At 38.6% G+C, this 17,930-nt stretch overlaps 1 protein-coding gene across 3 annotated transcripts in view; it reads right to left on the reverse strand.

The window, feature by feature from the left end:
• The window catches only part of NALCN (sodium leak channel, non-selective), an 864,749-nt gene that overhangs the window by 399,943 nt on the left and 446,876 nt on the right, over nt 1-17,930 (reverse strand). For all 3 annotated transcript variants that reach the window (XM_077482966.1, XM_077482963.1, XM_077482965.1), the window contains one exon: nt 11,284-11,415. In XM_077482966.1, the coding sequence (XP_077339092.1) occupies nt 11,284-11,415 (132 nt within the window). The remainder of the gene's footprint in view (nt 1-11,283; nt 11,416-17,930) is intronic.

The raw sequence follows: 17,930 nt of genomic DNA on the forward strand, positions 1-17,930 counted from the left end.
TCTGTCGCCGCTGTCGTCGCCGCCGCCGCCGCCTTCCGTTCTTGTTCTTCTTGTTCTTCTTCTTCTTCTCCTGGAGATGTTGACTCGACGAGCTCTCCGGCCGGAATGCCAGGGACACGCTCCGCTGCCACTTATATAGTGACAATGGGGCGGTGTCACATGGTATATGTCACATGGGTTGGTCACATGGGTTGATGTCACATGGGGACTATGACATCGTAAGGGGCGGGGTCACCATGTGACCAACCCATGTGACATATACCATGTGACACCGCCCCATTGTCACTATATAAGTGGCAGCGGAGCGTGTCCCTGGCATTCCGGCCGGAGAGCTCGTCGAGTCAACATCTCCAGGAGAAGAAGAAGAAGAACAAGAAGAACAAGAACGGAAGGCGGCGGCGGCGGCGACGACAGCGGCGACAGAAGACCGGGCCACCGCCTGTAAAAGAGCTACAAGAAGGCGCGGTGGCCCGGCAGAAGAACCGAAGGCGGCGACAGAAGAACGGAAGGCAGCGGCGACAGAAGACCGGGCCACCGCCTGCAAAAGAGCTACAAGAAGGCGCGGTGGCCCGGCAGAAGAACCGAAGAGGGGGACAAGACCCCCGAAGTCGGGAGAAGAGGCCGGCGGCGGGGAGGAAGAAAGCCGGACTCCTCCGCTAGTAAAAGAGCTACACACAGATAGCGGAGGAGTCCGGCGAGAAGACCCCCGAAGACGGAAGACCCCCGGAGCTGTGCAATAAAATATTTTTTCCCTGTGTTGTGTTTTTTTTTGTACTTTATTTCACAGGTGAATGGGTAGGGGTACATTGTACCCCATACTCATTCACATAGGGTGGGGGGCCGGTATCCGGGGGCCCCCTTCTTAAAGGGGGCTCCCGGATTCCGATAAGCCCCCCGCCCGCAGACCCCGACAACCAACGGCCAGGGTTGTCGGGAAGAGGCCCTTGTCCTCATCAACATGGGGACAAGGTGCTTTGGGGTGGGGGGGCCGCGCGGCCCCCCCTTCCCCAAGGCACCCCCCATGTTGAGGGCACGCGGCCTGGTACGGCTCAGGAGGGGGGGCGCGCTCGCTCGCCCCCCTTTCCTGGCCGGCCGGGTAGCGTGCTCGGACAAGGGTCTGGTGTGGACTTTGGGGGAACCCCCACGCCGTTTTTTTTCGGCGTTGGGGTTCCCCTTTAAGCCCATTCCAGGCGGCGGAGCCCGCGACGTCTCCTTCGCGGGCCCCGCCTACCTGTACACGCGCTCGAAATGGGCGGATTTGCCTCCGCCTTACGTGGGCGAGTCCGTTCATTTCAAAAGTTGAGCGGACTGTTTGGCAAACAGTTCGCTGAAACAGTCCGCTCGTGTGTGGGCAAGTCCGCTCATGCAAATTTTGAGCGGACTGTTTGCCGAAACTGTTTGACGAACAAGGTCGGGCAAACAGTCCGCGCGTGTGTACGCGGCCTTATTCTAACTCAACTGAATATGTAATACACTTAGTGGAAATAACAGTTAAAGCAATGGTAAACTGCCAAAAAAAAAAACTGGGCCCCCTGCAGGTTTATGCTATACTGTGCTAGAATGCACACATACTAGCACATTACGACAAGCTTACCTTTCAAACAAAGCCCTATAGCAGTGCTCTGTCACCACTACTGGAGGTTCCATCTTCATCTGATCTTCCTTTTGGGTTCGTGGGCTTCGGCCATTTGAATGGCCGGGCTGTGATGATGTCACTCCTGCGCATACGCACGGAAGTTACAATTGCAGCACGGCACCCTGCATTCCACGGCACACTCTGTATGCCCTGATTGCACAGCATTACTGCACATGCGCGGGTGAGGTCGTCGGCTATTGCTGATGTGAATAGCTCCAAAAAGGTTTAGGAAATATTCATTGCACCCATTTGTTAGCCCTATTTCAAGTTCACACACAAAGTTAACTACCGCTTTCATTTTTCCAGGTGCATGAATTACAAGAGTACTAATACAGCTACAATCCCCTCTAACCTTCGAACCTTAAATTGAGCAACAATCCTTGCTCTAGTACTTAAATTGAATGCATATATATGTAGCCAGGTGCTTGGCTAAAAGGGGAGAGTTAGAGAAACACTGGCTGCAGCTGCCCACTGTAGCTGCTGCCCTGTAGCGCAGAACTGGTTAACAGCTATATCAGCAAGAATAGGGAGCTGTTAAGAAGAAACAATTCATTATAGTTTAGCAGCACTGCACTGTGGGAACTGTAGTCAATAGGAGAGAGACTATACTGTAATTAAGAGCTTTTGAACTGTATTTCTCAGAGATTGCCAGGAGGAGGGAAGGAGCTGCATTTTCTCAGACTGTACAGGACACAGCTAGTGCCATGCAGGTCTCCAGTGTATCTGTGCCAGTACATACCATGGTAGTTCATTGAAAACTACAAGCCAACAGCCGCAAAGGCTGCTGGACCTTGTAGTTTTCCATTCACAGGACACTGTAAATGAATGCAAGGCTGGGCGGACGGAACCCCACTTGGCTATGTTTTTTTTAAGTTGTGACAGCTAGCGGGGGGGGGGGGGGCTGATTACTGTCAAATTGGGGAATCAGGGAGGTGAGAGTGCCGGTTCATTCATAACATGTTACACCCTGAATATGGGTGTAACTTTTTACGAAAGGTGAACGTATCCTTTAAGACTAAAGACTGGCCTTCTTTATAGCTGCTACATAGATATCTTCACGGACAGTGCCTTGAAAAAGTATTCATACTCATTGAAATTTTCCACATTTTGTCATGTTGCAACCAAAAAAGTAAATGTATTTTTTGGGGATTTTATGTGATAGACCAACACAAAGAGGCACATAATTGTGAAGTGGAAGGAATGTGATTAATGGTTTTCAAAATTTTCTACAAATATCTGAGAGAGAGAAAGTAGAGTGCATTTATATTCAGCCCCCTTTACTCTGCTGCCTCTAAGTAAAATCTAGTGACACCAATTGCCTTCAGAAGTCACCTAATTAGTAAATAGAGTCCATCTGTGTGTAATTTAATCCCAGTATAAATGCAGCTGTTCTGTGAAGCCCTCAGAGAACCTTAGAGAACAAACCGCATCATGAAGGCCAAGGAACACACAAGAAAGGTCAGGGATGAAGTGGTGGAGAAGTTTAAAGCAGGGTTAGGTTATGAAAAAATATTCCAATGAAAATGGAAAGAGTATGGCACAATTGCAAGCCTACCAAGATATGGCCATCCACCTAAACTGACAGGCCAGGCAAGGAGAGCATTTTTCAGAGAGGTAGCCAAGAGGCCCATGGTAACTCTGGAGTAGCTGCAGAGATCCACGACTCAGGTGGGAGAATCTGTCCACAGGACAACTATTAGTTGTACACTCCATAAATCATAAGAAGTCCCATTTGCAGTTTCCGAGAAGCCATGTGGAAGAAGATGCTCTGGTCAGATGAGGCCTAAGAGCAAAACGCTATGTGTGGCAGAAAACTAACACTGCACATCATCCTGAACACACCATTCACACCATAAAACATAGTGGTGGTAGCATCATGTTGCTTTTCTTCAGCAGTGACAGGGAAGCTGGTCAGAGTTGATGGGAAGATGGATGGAGCCAAATACAGGGCAATCTTAGAAGAAAACCTGTTAGAGTCTGCAAAAGACTTGAGACTGGGGAGGAGGTTCACCTTCCAGTAGGACAACGATCCTAAACATACAGCCAGAGCTACAATTGAATGGTTTAGATCAAAGCATATTCATGTGTTAGAATAGCTCAGTCAAATCCCAGAACTAAATTCAATTAAGAATCCGTGACAAGACTTAAAAATTGCTTTTCACAGACGCTCTCCGTCCAATATATCAGAGCTTGAGCTATTTTGCAAAGAAGAATGGGCAAAAATGTCACTCTCTAGATGGATGTGCAAAGTTGGTAGAGACATATCTAAAAAGACTTGCACACCACACTTTTCAGATATTTATTTGTAAAAAATTTTGAAAACCAATTATCATTTTCCTTCTACTTCACAATTATGTGCCACTTTGTGTTGGTCTATTACATAAAAATCCAATAAAATACATTTACATTTTTGGTTTTAACATGACAAAATGTGGAAAATTTCAAGGGTTATGAATACTGTACTTTTTAAATTGCTTATGCTAAGAGCTATCTCTTAGGGAACATTGCACCATACCCTAACCATTCTTCTAGAGTGTACTCTAGATTAGTTATAGTATTTCACATTGCAGTTAAATGAAAAGTATGGCAAAAGCTCTGTGGGTCCCAGGAGTACAATTCGTTTTTCACTCCTGGGACACAGATTCAGCCGACAGTAGGCTAAAGTAGACATGTGCAAAAGGAAAAAATGTGTTTAGTTTCGTTTCGTTTTAATTCGTTAATTAATTAATTTTGTTTATTTATATTAGTTAAATTCTTTAAATTCGTTTTCGTATTTCGTTTAGTTTTCTGCCGAATTCGAAAAATTGGTCACTTTGAAAATATTTCAACCAAATTCGAAAATATTTCTACCGAATTTGAAATGATTTCAACATGATTCGAAATTATTTCAACTGCATTCGAAACTATTTCAACCAGATTTGAAAATATTTTGCGACCCGAATTTAGGGCCATGTATCTCGGGGTCAGTTTGTGCTAGAAACCCCAAATTTGGATATGGTGTAGTGCTAGTTATATTGTGTTTGCATACCAAATTTGGTGTTTCTAGCTATAAGTGACCCCCCGAGATATGTGGCCCCAAATTCGGGTCGCAAAATGTCATTCTCTGCTGCAGAAAAGTACTTTCATATTGCCCATATCTGGGGTTGCTTGGTGGCAGGTGACGTGGAAAGTGGACAATGCACAACTTGGTCACATGGCACTTGTGGCCGGTCACATGGCACTCGTGTTAAGTCACGTTGCACTCGTGTTAAGTCACATGGCACTCGTGTCAGGTCATGTGGCACTTGTGTCAGGCCACATGGCACATGTGGCACTCGTGTCAGGTCATGTGGCACTCGTGGCCGGTCACGTGGCACTCGTGTCAGGTGACGTGGCACTCATGGCCAGTCACATGGCACTCGTGGCCGGTCACGTGGCACTCGTGGCAGGTGTCATGGCAAGCGGAAAATACACAACTTGTGGCAGGTGACGTGGCAAGTGGACAATGACCTACAGCATACGCACTTGCCTTGCGATCGACATCCGTGACTTTTTCAATCAGGCATGCTAACAACTTCATTGAATATAAATGAAATAAGATGTGTGTGTTTTTTTTGCACTGGTACACTGCAAGTATGAAAAGTTGATGTTACAGATATATATAAGTAACTAACCATCTTCCAAAATTTCTAATTCAAATCGAAGATTAGAACAGAATAGAAAAAATATAATTTAATAGAATAAAATAGAAAGAATATACAACCATCTTCTGAAATTCAAATTTGAATAGAATAAATCTGAATTTCGAATAGTATGAATTCAAATTTGTAAATTAATTAATTTTAAATTTGGATAGAAAAGATAATAATAAAATAGGAAAAAGACTAGAAAAACGATAGAACAGAATAGAATATATTATATTTTATTCTGTTCTGTTCTATTGTTTTTCTAGTCTATTCTTTTATATTCTATTAAAATATTTTCTATTAAAATCAAAATCATTATATACTAAATTCGAATTTCGGAAGATGGTTATATATATACATATATATATATATATATATATATATATATATATATATATATATATATATATATTTCCAAAATTTGAATTTCGTATAGAATGAATTTGAATTTGAATAGAAAAGATTAGAATATAAATAGAGAATAGACTAGAACAATAGAACAGAATAGAATATAGATACTATCTATTTAATTTTTAATTTTTTTGCAGATTACCATTTGTTTTAATAAGATCTCCTGCAGACTATTAGCATCTATTTAATTTTTTGCAGATCTCCTGCAGACTATTAGTATCTATTTCGTTTTTTCACCAGATCTCCTGCAGACTATTAGCATCTATTTTTGTTTTGCAGAACTCCTGCAGACTATTAGCATCTATTCTTTTTTAGCAGATCTCATGTAGACTATTAACAGCCATTTCACTTATTTTTTGCAGATCTCCTGTAGACTGTTAGAATCAATTTCATTTTTCATTTTTTTTGCAGATTACTATTTATTTCCATCAGATCTCCTGCAGTATATTAACATCTATTTCATTTTTTGCAGATCTCCTGCAGACTATTAGCCTCTATTTAATTTTTTTTTTGCATTAGAACAGCCATTTCCTTTAGATATAGATGCTAATAGTCTGCAGGAGATCTGCAAACAATGAAATATATGTTATTATACTGCAAGAAATCTGATGGAAATAAATAGTAATCTCCAAAAAAAAATGAAATTGATTCTAACAGTCTGCAGGAGATCTGCAAAAAAAAAAAAAGAAGTGAAATGGCTGTTAATAGTCTACAGGAGATCTGCTAAAAAAATAGATGCTAATGGTCTGCAGGAGATCTGGTTAGAAAACAAAATAGATACTAATAGTCTGCAGGAGATCTGCAAAAAATTTAAATAGATGCTAATAGTCTGCAGGAGATCGTATGGAAACAAATAGTAATCTGCAAAAGAAATTAAAAATGAAATAGTATCTATATTCTATTCTGCTCTATTGTTTTTGTAGTCTATTCTCTATTTCCATTCTAATCTTTTCTATTCAAATTTGAATTCATTCTATACGAAATTCGAATGTCGGAAAGAAATATATATATTATAAAACCACCATCTTCCGAAATTCGAATTTAGTATATAATGATTTCGATTTTAATAGAAAAGATTTTAATAGAATATAAAAGAATAGACTAGAAAAACAATAGAACAGAACAGAATAAAATATAATATATTCTATTCTGTTCTGTTCTATCATTTTTCTAGTCTATTTTCTATTTTATTATAATCTTTTCTATCCAAATTTAAAATTAATTAATTAAAAATTTTGAATTCATACTATTCGAAATTCAAATTTATTCTATTTGAAATTTGAATTTCAGAAGACGGTTGTATATTCTTTCTATTTTATTCTATTAAATTATATTTTTTTCTAATCTTTTCTATTTGAATTATACATTTTGGAAGATGTTTAGTTACTTATATACATCTGTCACATCAACTTCTCATACTTGCAGTGTACCAGTGCAAAAAAACACACACATCTTATTTCATTTATATTACTTTTCTGTAGAAGAGAATGACATTTTGCGACCCGATTTTGGGGCCATGTATCTCGGGGCCACTTATAGCTAGCTTGTAGTGCTAGTTCTACTGTGGTTGCATACCTAATTTGGGGTTCCTAGCTATAAGTGACCCCGAGATACATGGCCCCAAAGTCGGGTCGCAAAATGTCATTTTTCAATTTGATTTGAATTTCGTTTGAATTCGTTAGCATTGCAATTCGGTAATTCGGATGCATCCGAATGTCCGAATAATGAAAATTTGTCCAAATTTCGATTCGTAACGAAACGAAATGCACATGTCTAGGCTAAAGTCTGCTGTTGGCTGACGTCACAGAGCTAGTCAATTCAATAATGTCAGGATCCACTCACGTTTGTGTGTGTATATATATATATATATATATATATATATATATATATATATATATATATATATATGTTTGCTTTTTTGTCATCCTATACTACGTCTCTTTTAATGCTTATATGCACATTTTATTGCTGACTTTGCTGATTCATGAGTTAATCCCAGTCTAGCAACACGGGACTCTTTTCTATGTTACAATGCTGGGAAAAGGTATTCTACCCTTTTATGATTTATTTTTTATTTTTTTGCATATTTGTCCCATTTAAATGATTCAGATCATCAACATTTTTTTATTATTACACAAAAATAAGCCGAGTAAATACAAAATGCAGTTTTTAAACAATGGTTTAATTTATTAAAGCAAAAAAGCTGTCCGAACCTGCCTGGCTTTATGTGAAAAAGTAATTGCCCCTTCAACCTAATAACTGGTTGTGCCACCCTTGGAGGCAAAAACTGCAATCAAGTGTTTGCGTTAACTGGCAATAAGTCTTTCAAATTGCTTTTTTTAATTCAGCCACATTGGAGGGTTTTCCAGCATGTACAGCCTGTGTAAGGTCATGATACAGCATCTCAATTGGATTTAAGTCCGAGCTTTAACTAGGCCACTCCAAAACCTAAATTTTGCTTTGTTTGAACCATTTGGAGGTGGACCTACTGTTGTGTTTCGGATCATTGTCCTGCTGCATAACCCAAGTGCCGGACGTTCTCCTTTAGGATTTTCTGGTAGAGCTCAAAATTTCATCAATTATGGTAAGTTGTCCAGTTCCTGAAGCTGCAAAGCAGCCCCAGACCAGCACGCTACCACCACCATGTCTAACTTTTGGTATGATCTTGTAATGAAATGCTGTATTCGTTTTATGTCATATGTAACGGGATGCACACCTTCCAAAAATCTAAATGTTTGTCTCATCAGTCCACAGAATATTTTCCTAAAAGTCTTGGGGATAATCAAGATGTTTTTTGGTAAATGTGAGATGACCCTTTGTGTTTTTTTGGTCAGCAGGGGCTTTGGCCTTGGAGCTCTCCCATGGATGCCATCAGGAAGGGGGCAAATACCATTTCATAGCACTGTATCTTGGTATAGTGAACCGACACCAATACATTGAGTTAATTTACCACTAAACGGTCTTATGTCTATTTTCTGGTGCTAATTCACAGCCAAATAAAGGTATCTATACTCATTCTCTTGTAAGTGCTTGCAGTAATTTTCATTCAACTAGGCCTGTCAGAGGGGCTGAAGGTGTTCTTGGAGTTGAGGTGCAGAACAGAGAACCTAAATTGCTGTGGGGGAAGCACTACATAGGAAAAAATGAGGGGAGCTGTCATTGTCGTCTTTAAATGTTCATGCTTCAGGGCTGTTATCCTAACCATTCCTTTATTACTCAGCAGGGTTTATTTACTAAAGGAGTACAGCAGGTTCACTTTACAAGGAGGGAAATTTCACTTCGAAAGGAAATTTAGTGTGGTGTGGATGATTTATCAGATGACATTTTGTGTATATTTACATTTAATTAGGGTAACATTGGCATTATCCCATAAATGTATAGGTACATTTGTGAAAGAGGGGGGTGGCATCAAGACTTTTAAATATGCCAATGAGAACACAATCAGAGTGTGTGTGTATATATATATATATATATATATATATATACACACACACATATATATATATATATATATATATATATATATATATATATATATATATATACACACACATATATATATATATATATATATATATATATATTTTTTTTTTTTTTAAATACATAGTTGTATTGCTTCACATAAAATGACAACATTTTGTACAAAAGAACCTTCAAACAGTTCAGCGTTTTAGCAGTATTATAAATACATGCATCCATGGGTGGTATACGCAATTTGCGGGAGCCCCTGCTTCTTCAGGACCATACCTGTATCATGAATGTGGTATGTACAAGGCTCTTACTATGATCAAAACCCTTTTTTTTTCTTGATCTTAGTACAAGCCTTATACATAACGCATTCATGATACATGTATGGTCCTGAAGAAGCGGGGGATCCCGTGAAACATGTATACCACCCACGAATGCATGTATTTATAATACTGCTGAAGCTCTTAACTTTTTGAAGGTTCTTTTGTACAAAATGATTTTTGTACAAAAGAACAAAAAAATATATATATTTTTTTAATACATAAAGTTTTATTGCTTCACATAAAATTACAACATTTTACCACCCATGGATGCATGTATTTATAATACTGCTGAAGCTCTGAACTGTTTGAAGGTTCTTTTGTACAAAAGTCTTTTAAACAATATGTTGTCTTTTTATGTGAAACATTAAAACTTTTTGTATTAAAAAATTATAGACTCTGATTGTGTTCTCGTTGGCATATTTAAAGTCCCACCGCCATCCCTCTCTTTCACAAATTTACCTAATTGGAGGAGTGACATTTTGACCTTATTTACTAAGCTGAGAAAATTTGCCTGAAAGTGAAAGATTACTTTTCAGAGTAAACATGTCCTACTCCTTTAGTAAATACACCCCTGTAACTTCTTAACCTAGGAGCAGCACATGCATGTTTAGTGTCCTGACCCCTGATATGCAGGTACTTCTTCCAGGTCAGTGGCACATCAAGTAGTGAAGAGAAGATAAGGATTTGAGTAATTTGGATGTGATATAAAAAGTCAGGCAGATCTTCTATGTTTCATCATTAAGTCCACCTATTCACAATGTACATAGGTAGGTCAATGAAGAAGAGACAATAAATAGGCATATCATCCCCACTCACCTCATTTCACATGCACTGATGATGTCACCAGCTACAACTAAAGTACATTTCTCCTAAACAGTGCATGTTTCAGAGAGATTTACTGTACATACAGGCAAACCTTATTATAGGCGTATCTGTAGATATAAATAAATTTACTACCACTTTAAATATCAAAATGCTTGTTAGGGAATGTCAATCTGGAGGAGTGGGTGCTCCTAGGTAGGCATGTACATTACCCTGGATAAGGACCACATGTGGTGCTGAGTCTCCATTACCAAAATGAATGAATGAAAGGGGAGGGCTAGAACATTATGGACAAGCTCCAAAAAATGAGGTTGGCTGTATCTGATATGATGCAGCTTTTAATGCACACTATGAGAAGCTCAGTGTGCAGTGCAATCAGAGTAAGCCATTTCAGTATAGTAGAGGAGACTGTACAACTGTGCAATAACCGAAGGTTAGACTGGAATTCAGATGCACAATTATGTTATGTAACCATCAAAATATAATTTGGTATCTTGAGCAGATTTGGGTTTCTTCTGTGCAGAAAATCATTGAAGCCTAAATGAGCAAATGAATGCATGAAACGCTTATGTGGTGACAAATCTTCAAATGAAATCAGGAAATAAAATGGTATACTTCTAATTATGTTTAATATAACCATGTTCTTAACACAATGTGCCATTTAAGGTTTGAAAAATGTTATATAAGAGTTCCTGTCGGTTGCACTCTTGATGATAATAAGCAGCTTAGCAACCATCATGGATTGCCTACAGAGGTTCCACTCAAGCATCAGCTCATTACCACTGACATTTTCTTTCAGGAAACTAGCTTCCGGATTATTGGCTGACAGCCTTTATTCATTGTCAGACAAAGGATGTGAACACGTTGGGAATATTTTTTTTAAGATCTTCAGGGAATAATTTATAGTATGTTGAACGGTGACTACCTAACTAGTTGAAATGGCAATATGTATACCCACCTCTGCAAGATAGAACTCATCGTATTGTCTTTTAAAGTTCTCTCCTTTATAGTAGTTGCTGGCAGCTACAATTACATCCACTGCAACCATGCTTAGTATGAACATGTGGAAAATGGATGATCTCATCATCTTCTGTTAATGGACAAGAAACAAAACACAAGACACAAAGGTTATGTAGAGATGCAGTTCAAGATCAACATTTTATGTTTTCACAGTTAAGCTATTCATTGGAAATTCCTCAATTTCATTGGGGTTTAAAACATGAATAGATATTTCTTTCTAAATATGTAACCATCTGTAGTCATCTTACAAATGCTACATGACATTCTCACAAACTGCAATCAGTGTGGCTTTTAACTGTACATTAGGCATTCTTGTTTAAGAGAGAACGACAGGTTTAATGGAAAAGAGAATTAAATAAATCCTTTATGTGAGGAAGTGAATTTGTCATTTCGTCAGAGTAAAAGCATTTTTAATTCCTCAAAGGCAAAGCATTATTTATCACACTTGACATTGAGCAATGTACTAATTACAACACAAGAAGGTCAATACTTGCTTATACAAAATCCTTAGCCACATTCTTACAGAGGTGTCCACCATTAAACTAATGGAAGTATAGGCATTAGTGGCCATGTGTATGCTTCATTAGATATTATTACCTCCAAGTCCCCACTGCCAAACTCGGGAGATCTAAGCCAGTACTGTTTTGTTATGCCACTAATATTCTATATAACTGAAGAAAACATTAATATCCATATTTCTAATTTTTAATGACGTATTTTGTACTTTGACAGATCTGGATAAATAATATCCTTTGTCTTTAGAAACAAAAAAGGATAGCTTCACCAATAAGTGTGATTACACGGAGCTTAAGTAAAAGAGATGAAAGTTATTATGTTTTCTCTAATTTCTTCATTGTTTCAATAAACTGGATTTAAAACATTAACAACTTTAAGGTTAGTTTCCTGTGGTAAGTCAATATACATTTTTTGACATACACGCAAAGAGCATTTATTAGTGAAAGAAACTGATGTAGAACTATAAAACGTGTCAGACTGACAAAATATCAGTATCAGCATGCAGTATTTATGCCTGGTCTTACATGTTATCTGCACACCTTTATTATGTCCTCTTCTGACTTTGAGTAAATATTATATTGGATAAAATAAGTGTAAAGTCATTTTAAGAAACTAATGAATTGAATTATCAAGTTGCTTTGCAGCTTTGTGTAACTCTTAAATTATATATGTTTTTCATGCATATAGTTAGCTCAGCTTTCTTTTCTTCAGCTACCCTGGGAAATCCGGTTTTCATGGGTTTCTGAAGGCATAATGAATCCATGTGACACAACACATGATGAAAACTTTTGAGGACTCAAAAACTAAATTATTGCCAAGTGCTGGTAATCTCGGAACTGCTTGATAGTGTTAAAAAATAAAATAAGTCAGAAAAAAAAAATTGAAGCGGAAAACTTTTTTGTGGGATCATATTTATGGATATTTAAAAAAAAGTCACATGACCTTTGCTTACATTGGGCTCCACTTAACACAACAAAACTGTCTCCAAACTACTGCATATAGGACGCAAAGCACCTCAATAGGAACATGTCCTATTGGTATTATTTGTGCTATACTTAGTAAACAGTCAAGTTGGTGGGTAAGTCTTAAAGCGGTAGTAAACCACTGAAAAAAAAACCCTGCAAGACAATAGCATACTAGCACATTATAAAATACTTGCCTTAGAATGAAGCCCTGAAGCGGTGCCCGCTCACTGCTGAGGGAGCTGACATGTTCCCTCTGCATTTATTTTGTGATCGATGGCTCTGGCGCTGTGAGTGGCCGCAGCCACATTGACGTCATGCACGCGGGAGCCCTTCATTCTGAGGTCAGTGGTGGCATGCAGGGTCAATATCTCCTAAACAGTGCAGGTTTAGAAGATATTGTTTTTACCTACAGGTAAGCCTTAATATAGGCTTACCTGTAGGTAAAAATCACCAAGCGTGGTATACAATCAATTTAAGTGAGCTTTTCCTTATTTTCCAATTCTGATCCATGTTCCTACAAAATCTGATTTCAAAACAGGTTTCTCTCTGCATACCACCAGTAACTAATTTAAAAGAAACAAGTACAAAAGAAGTATCTTATGTTATTGTCCACCTCCCACCAAATCTTATATTTTGTGGAGAATACATCAAACATCAAATATTAAAAACTGAATAGCAAAGGATCATGTAATTTACTTTCAACTCCAGCTTGACAGATATACTCAAAGGACTCAAGTCACTATGGGCAAAGCTGGCAACTTACTTGACACCACCTATATCTCCTTTGCTGCTCCATAGGGGATTACTGGAATGACAACACCCAATACTGGTCAAGTAAATACCTGGTGTGTGAGTATCTCTTGGCAAGGTAGGAAGCATCAATAAAAAATAAAAATGTGAACAGTATTAGAGTGTCCAGTGCTGCATTTTTCAAATGACAGGAGCAGTATTTAACCTGACATTCTCGCTTTTCATCTTTCACATTAAAAGATAAAGTGGTGATAAATTGTATGTTACCCTATAAACATGTTTCTATTACTATGTGTGTGTTTGTCTTTGTATATTTGTCTCACACACACTGTCAGCTGCTTAGGTGAAGTAGAGCTGTAGATCTTCCTCTGTGAGTGACATAATGGGCTGTCCATAGCTCAGGAAAAAATACATTGCAGTAAGAGGTCGGCACAATAAAAGTTTAGAGATCGGCAAAAAAGATTCTTTAGGGTTATTTTATTTAACTAATTGATAGTATGGCCAAGACACAGTATATTCTGAACTTGTTTACCGTATGTCTATTTAGCTATTGTATAAATACAGATGTGACAAACTACATATTATGAACACCAGAAACGTTTCTGTTTTATTGAATCAAGAAGTATCGGCTTTGATCAGATCTCCACTATGGTATCCCGCAATCAATGACCTTCCATGACTTCTCGTTTACCCAGATGTCAACGGCGCCATTTAAAAAAAATCTAAAGCGCAGATCTTTTAAAAGGCAGATCTTGGCATTTTGAATGCTTTTAAAGAAAAAGCAGGGACTTGGGGTCTTATTAGATCTCTCCATAAAAAGTACCTGTCATATGCCTATTGTTTACATTAAAGCAACAGTATAAAAATATAAAAAAAAAATAATAAAAAAAAATGAAAGTGCCCCCACGCTCACGCGTGTTGGTCCTGCACGCACACAAACAGCGATCGTCCCACCCATGTGAGGTATCATCGCAAACATCAGATCATGGTCAGTAATTCTAGTACTAGACACCTTGTGTAAATCTAAAGTTGTAACCTGTAAAGGCTTTTAAAGTATCACCTATGGATAGTAAAACTTACATAATTTGTGGCCATTGCATGCATGTGCGCAATTTTAAAGCGTGACATTTTGGTGTCTATTTACTCAGCAAAATATCTTCTTTTATATTTCATATATTTTAAAATTGGGTTATGAAAATACAGTGTGATGTAAAAAAATAGCAAACTCCACCAATTTATTCTCCATGGAAAAAAAATATAATGTTTGGGGGTTCAAAGTCATTTTCTAGCAAAAAAATATTGATTGTGACATATTAACAAAAAGTGCCAAAAAATGGCTGGTCTGGAATTGGGTAGCCAGTAATAACAAACTTGTAATATCGTTTATCTGCTACCCTTCTTTTACAACAGATATAAGCCTAATTGAAAAAGCTTTAACACAAGGATAGGTCTCTTCATTTTAGCCAACTGAATAAAGCTCCTTTGATTAGCTGAAACTAACTGTCATTTTTTTAAAGGTGGGTTTGCTTTGTCGGTTGGCGTTTCTGTCTGCACAATTTTACTGCGATTCGTCCGGTGACAATCGCGGAAAGATCACGCCGCAATCAGGGTGTCATTGGAAGTGACGGGGATTGCAAGGGCATCCCACTATTTGCCATGATTTGGGATCACAGGCAGAATCGTAGCGATTCTGCCCACGATCTGGGACACCTAGATGTGAACAGAGCCTATGTGTAGCAATATGGTTACATTTAATGAAGGTACAACATTTAACAACTTACACGGTTGATGATTAAAACAGGCACATCTAAGTAAGCAGGCATCCGGGGTAAAGCTGTCCACATAGACCGTCCTCTGCACCACCAGCTCTCACTTCTGTTAGTCTGCAATCGTGCATCTAGGATGCCTAGATGTGAACAGAACCTTAGAGGCACCTCTCTTCTCTTTTATTCTCTGTAGCTCCTGCTGGATTTTGCTTCTAATCCCTTTGTGGAGGCTGCCATTTGTGGATGGATGTTTTATGGTTACTTAATCTCATTGCTATAATCTTTTTATATGGACTATAAACAGAAGGACTTATGAATAAATGGTTGTGGAATGAATCATTTGAGTTTCTATTATTTCTTATGGGGAAATTTGATATATGAGTTCTTTGGATTACAAGCATGTTTCCAAAACAAATTATGCTCCCAATCCAAGGTTTTAGAGTCTGTTCACACTGAGGCAGCATGACTCGCAGCATGATTGATTACCTCAGGCAACCTGCATTCGACTTCAGCACCGACTTGCATAATTACTTCTGTATAGAAGTCAATACAAGTCGCCTGAAGTCGCCCCAAAAGTAGTACAGGAACCTTTTTCTAAGTTGGAGCGACTTGTGTCGCTCCTATTAGAAGGGTTCAATTGTACAGAACGGGACGTGACTTGTCAGGCGGCTAAAGCCCCGTACACACGAGAGGACTTATGTCCGACAGACTTCCAAAGGAGTTCCGTCGGAGTTCTGCTGGAATTCCGACGGAGTTCTGACAGACTTTTCGGCCGAACGGACTTGGCCACACACGATCACACTAAACTCCGACGGATTCGAACGTGATGACGTACGACCCGACTCGAATAAGGAAGTTCATAGCCAGTAGCCAATAGCTGCCCTAGCGTCGGTTTTAGTCCGTCGGAGTAGCATACACACGAGCAGATTTTTCGAAGGGGACCGGGTCCGGCGGAGTTCCTTCGGAAAAATTTGAAGCATGTTCCATATTCTAAAGTCCTTCGGACTTTGGTGAGTCAAAAGTCCGTTGCAGCCCACACACGATCGGATAGTCTGACGGACTCAGTCCTTCGGACTTTGGATGTTGAAAAGTCCGCTCGTGTGTACGCAGCATAAGTCTTCTGACGAGTCACCCCTGTGTGAACCGGCTCTTACTGTATATATTTAGACACAATTTGCAAAAGCTAACATTTGTTACCAAAGATGGGACTAAAGTACTTAGTTATAGTGTATACAATAACCATTAAAGAACACATTTAGAACCATAACTGATTTGTCTCCAGGTTCAATATGTTATTCATTTATTCTTCAGGATCAGGTGTTCCCTTTTCAGTGGAACACTAGCAGGTTTATAGAGTTGGCAAGCAAATACGAATTACAAATAAGGCAGTATTTATCATAATTTAATGCCTACTTAGCAAGCTTGGGATCTGGAAGTTAAAACGACATTTTCAAAGATGCCATTTGTCACTGTATACCTGCATATTTCCTTGTAGATTGTTTGAATGCTAATTACCATTTTCCAATGACTGCACATAATGCATTAACAGGTGTTGTTTTGATTTTTAATTGATATTAACGATCCTATCTTTAAGGTCCTAAGCACTATTAAATCAGTACATTAGTATAAACTATAGGCTAAATTTACTAATTTATTCAAACATTTATTGGCCACATAGTCACCAGTATTATCTTATGTCACTGATCCTGAAATCATTCTCATTTGCACTTAACATGTTTTAAATTTAACAAACTCAATCATGACAAGGAAGGAAAATTATATAAAAAAAAAAAAAAAACCTGCAAGCAAATTGAATTAGATATTTCTGCTAATTGTAAATTGATTTGATGAAATCCTAGAAAACAAGATAAAACTGAAAATTTTCTATCAAATACCATAATTTTCCTTTCCTGATGGACTCCATGGCAGCCTACTTGTGGGTTAACCCCGCCTCCTCTTGCTATATGACCTAATTTCCATAAGTTTGAGCTCACAGCCAGAGACTGCGTTCCATAACTAGCCATTGACCAATGAATGGTAACCCATCAGGAAAGGAAAATTATGGTAAGTATTTGATGGAAAATTTTAAGTTTCCTGACAGACTCCATGGCAGCCTTCATGTGGGAAATAACTAGCCAAACCACGCGGGCAGGTATGCCCTTGCCCTTATAAGCCTGCTCGATGGTTTGGACAATAGTTCTAGTTGAAGCCTGTTTCCCCTTTTTACTCCCGGAGTGTAGGATAAACAGATGATCCGAGCATCTAAAGGAGGAAATAGCTTCAGTATTTCTCCTACATCCAGTGGGTGAGCCTCCATGGTCCCTGGGGCCCTCAATATAGGTAGGACAATTTCTTGATTCTCATGGAATACTGATGTGACTTACGGATTTGAGCCAAGCATAGTTATGAGGACCATCCGGTCTGGAGAGAAAGTAAAGAATGGTTCTTTATGACCTAAGGACCCGATCTCAGAGACCCTCTTGGCCGATGTGATGGCCACGAGGAAAGCAGCTTTTGCAGAAAGATCTCTGATAGAAACCGTATTGGTTCATATGGTACTAAGACCAGCGAGTGAGTCGAGAACAAGG

Source organism: Lithobates pipiens, unplaced genomic scaffold (assembly GCF_037356315.1).
Source record: "Lithobates pipiens isolate NorthernLeopardFrog02 unplaced genomic scaffold, aLitPip1_a1.2 Scaffold_16, whole genome shotgun sequence".
NCBI lineage: Eukaryota > Metazoa > Chordata > Amphibia > Anura > Ranidae > Lithobates > Lithobates pipiens.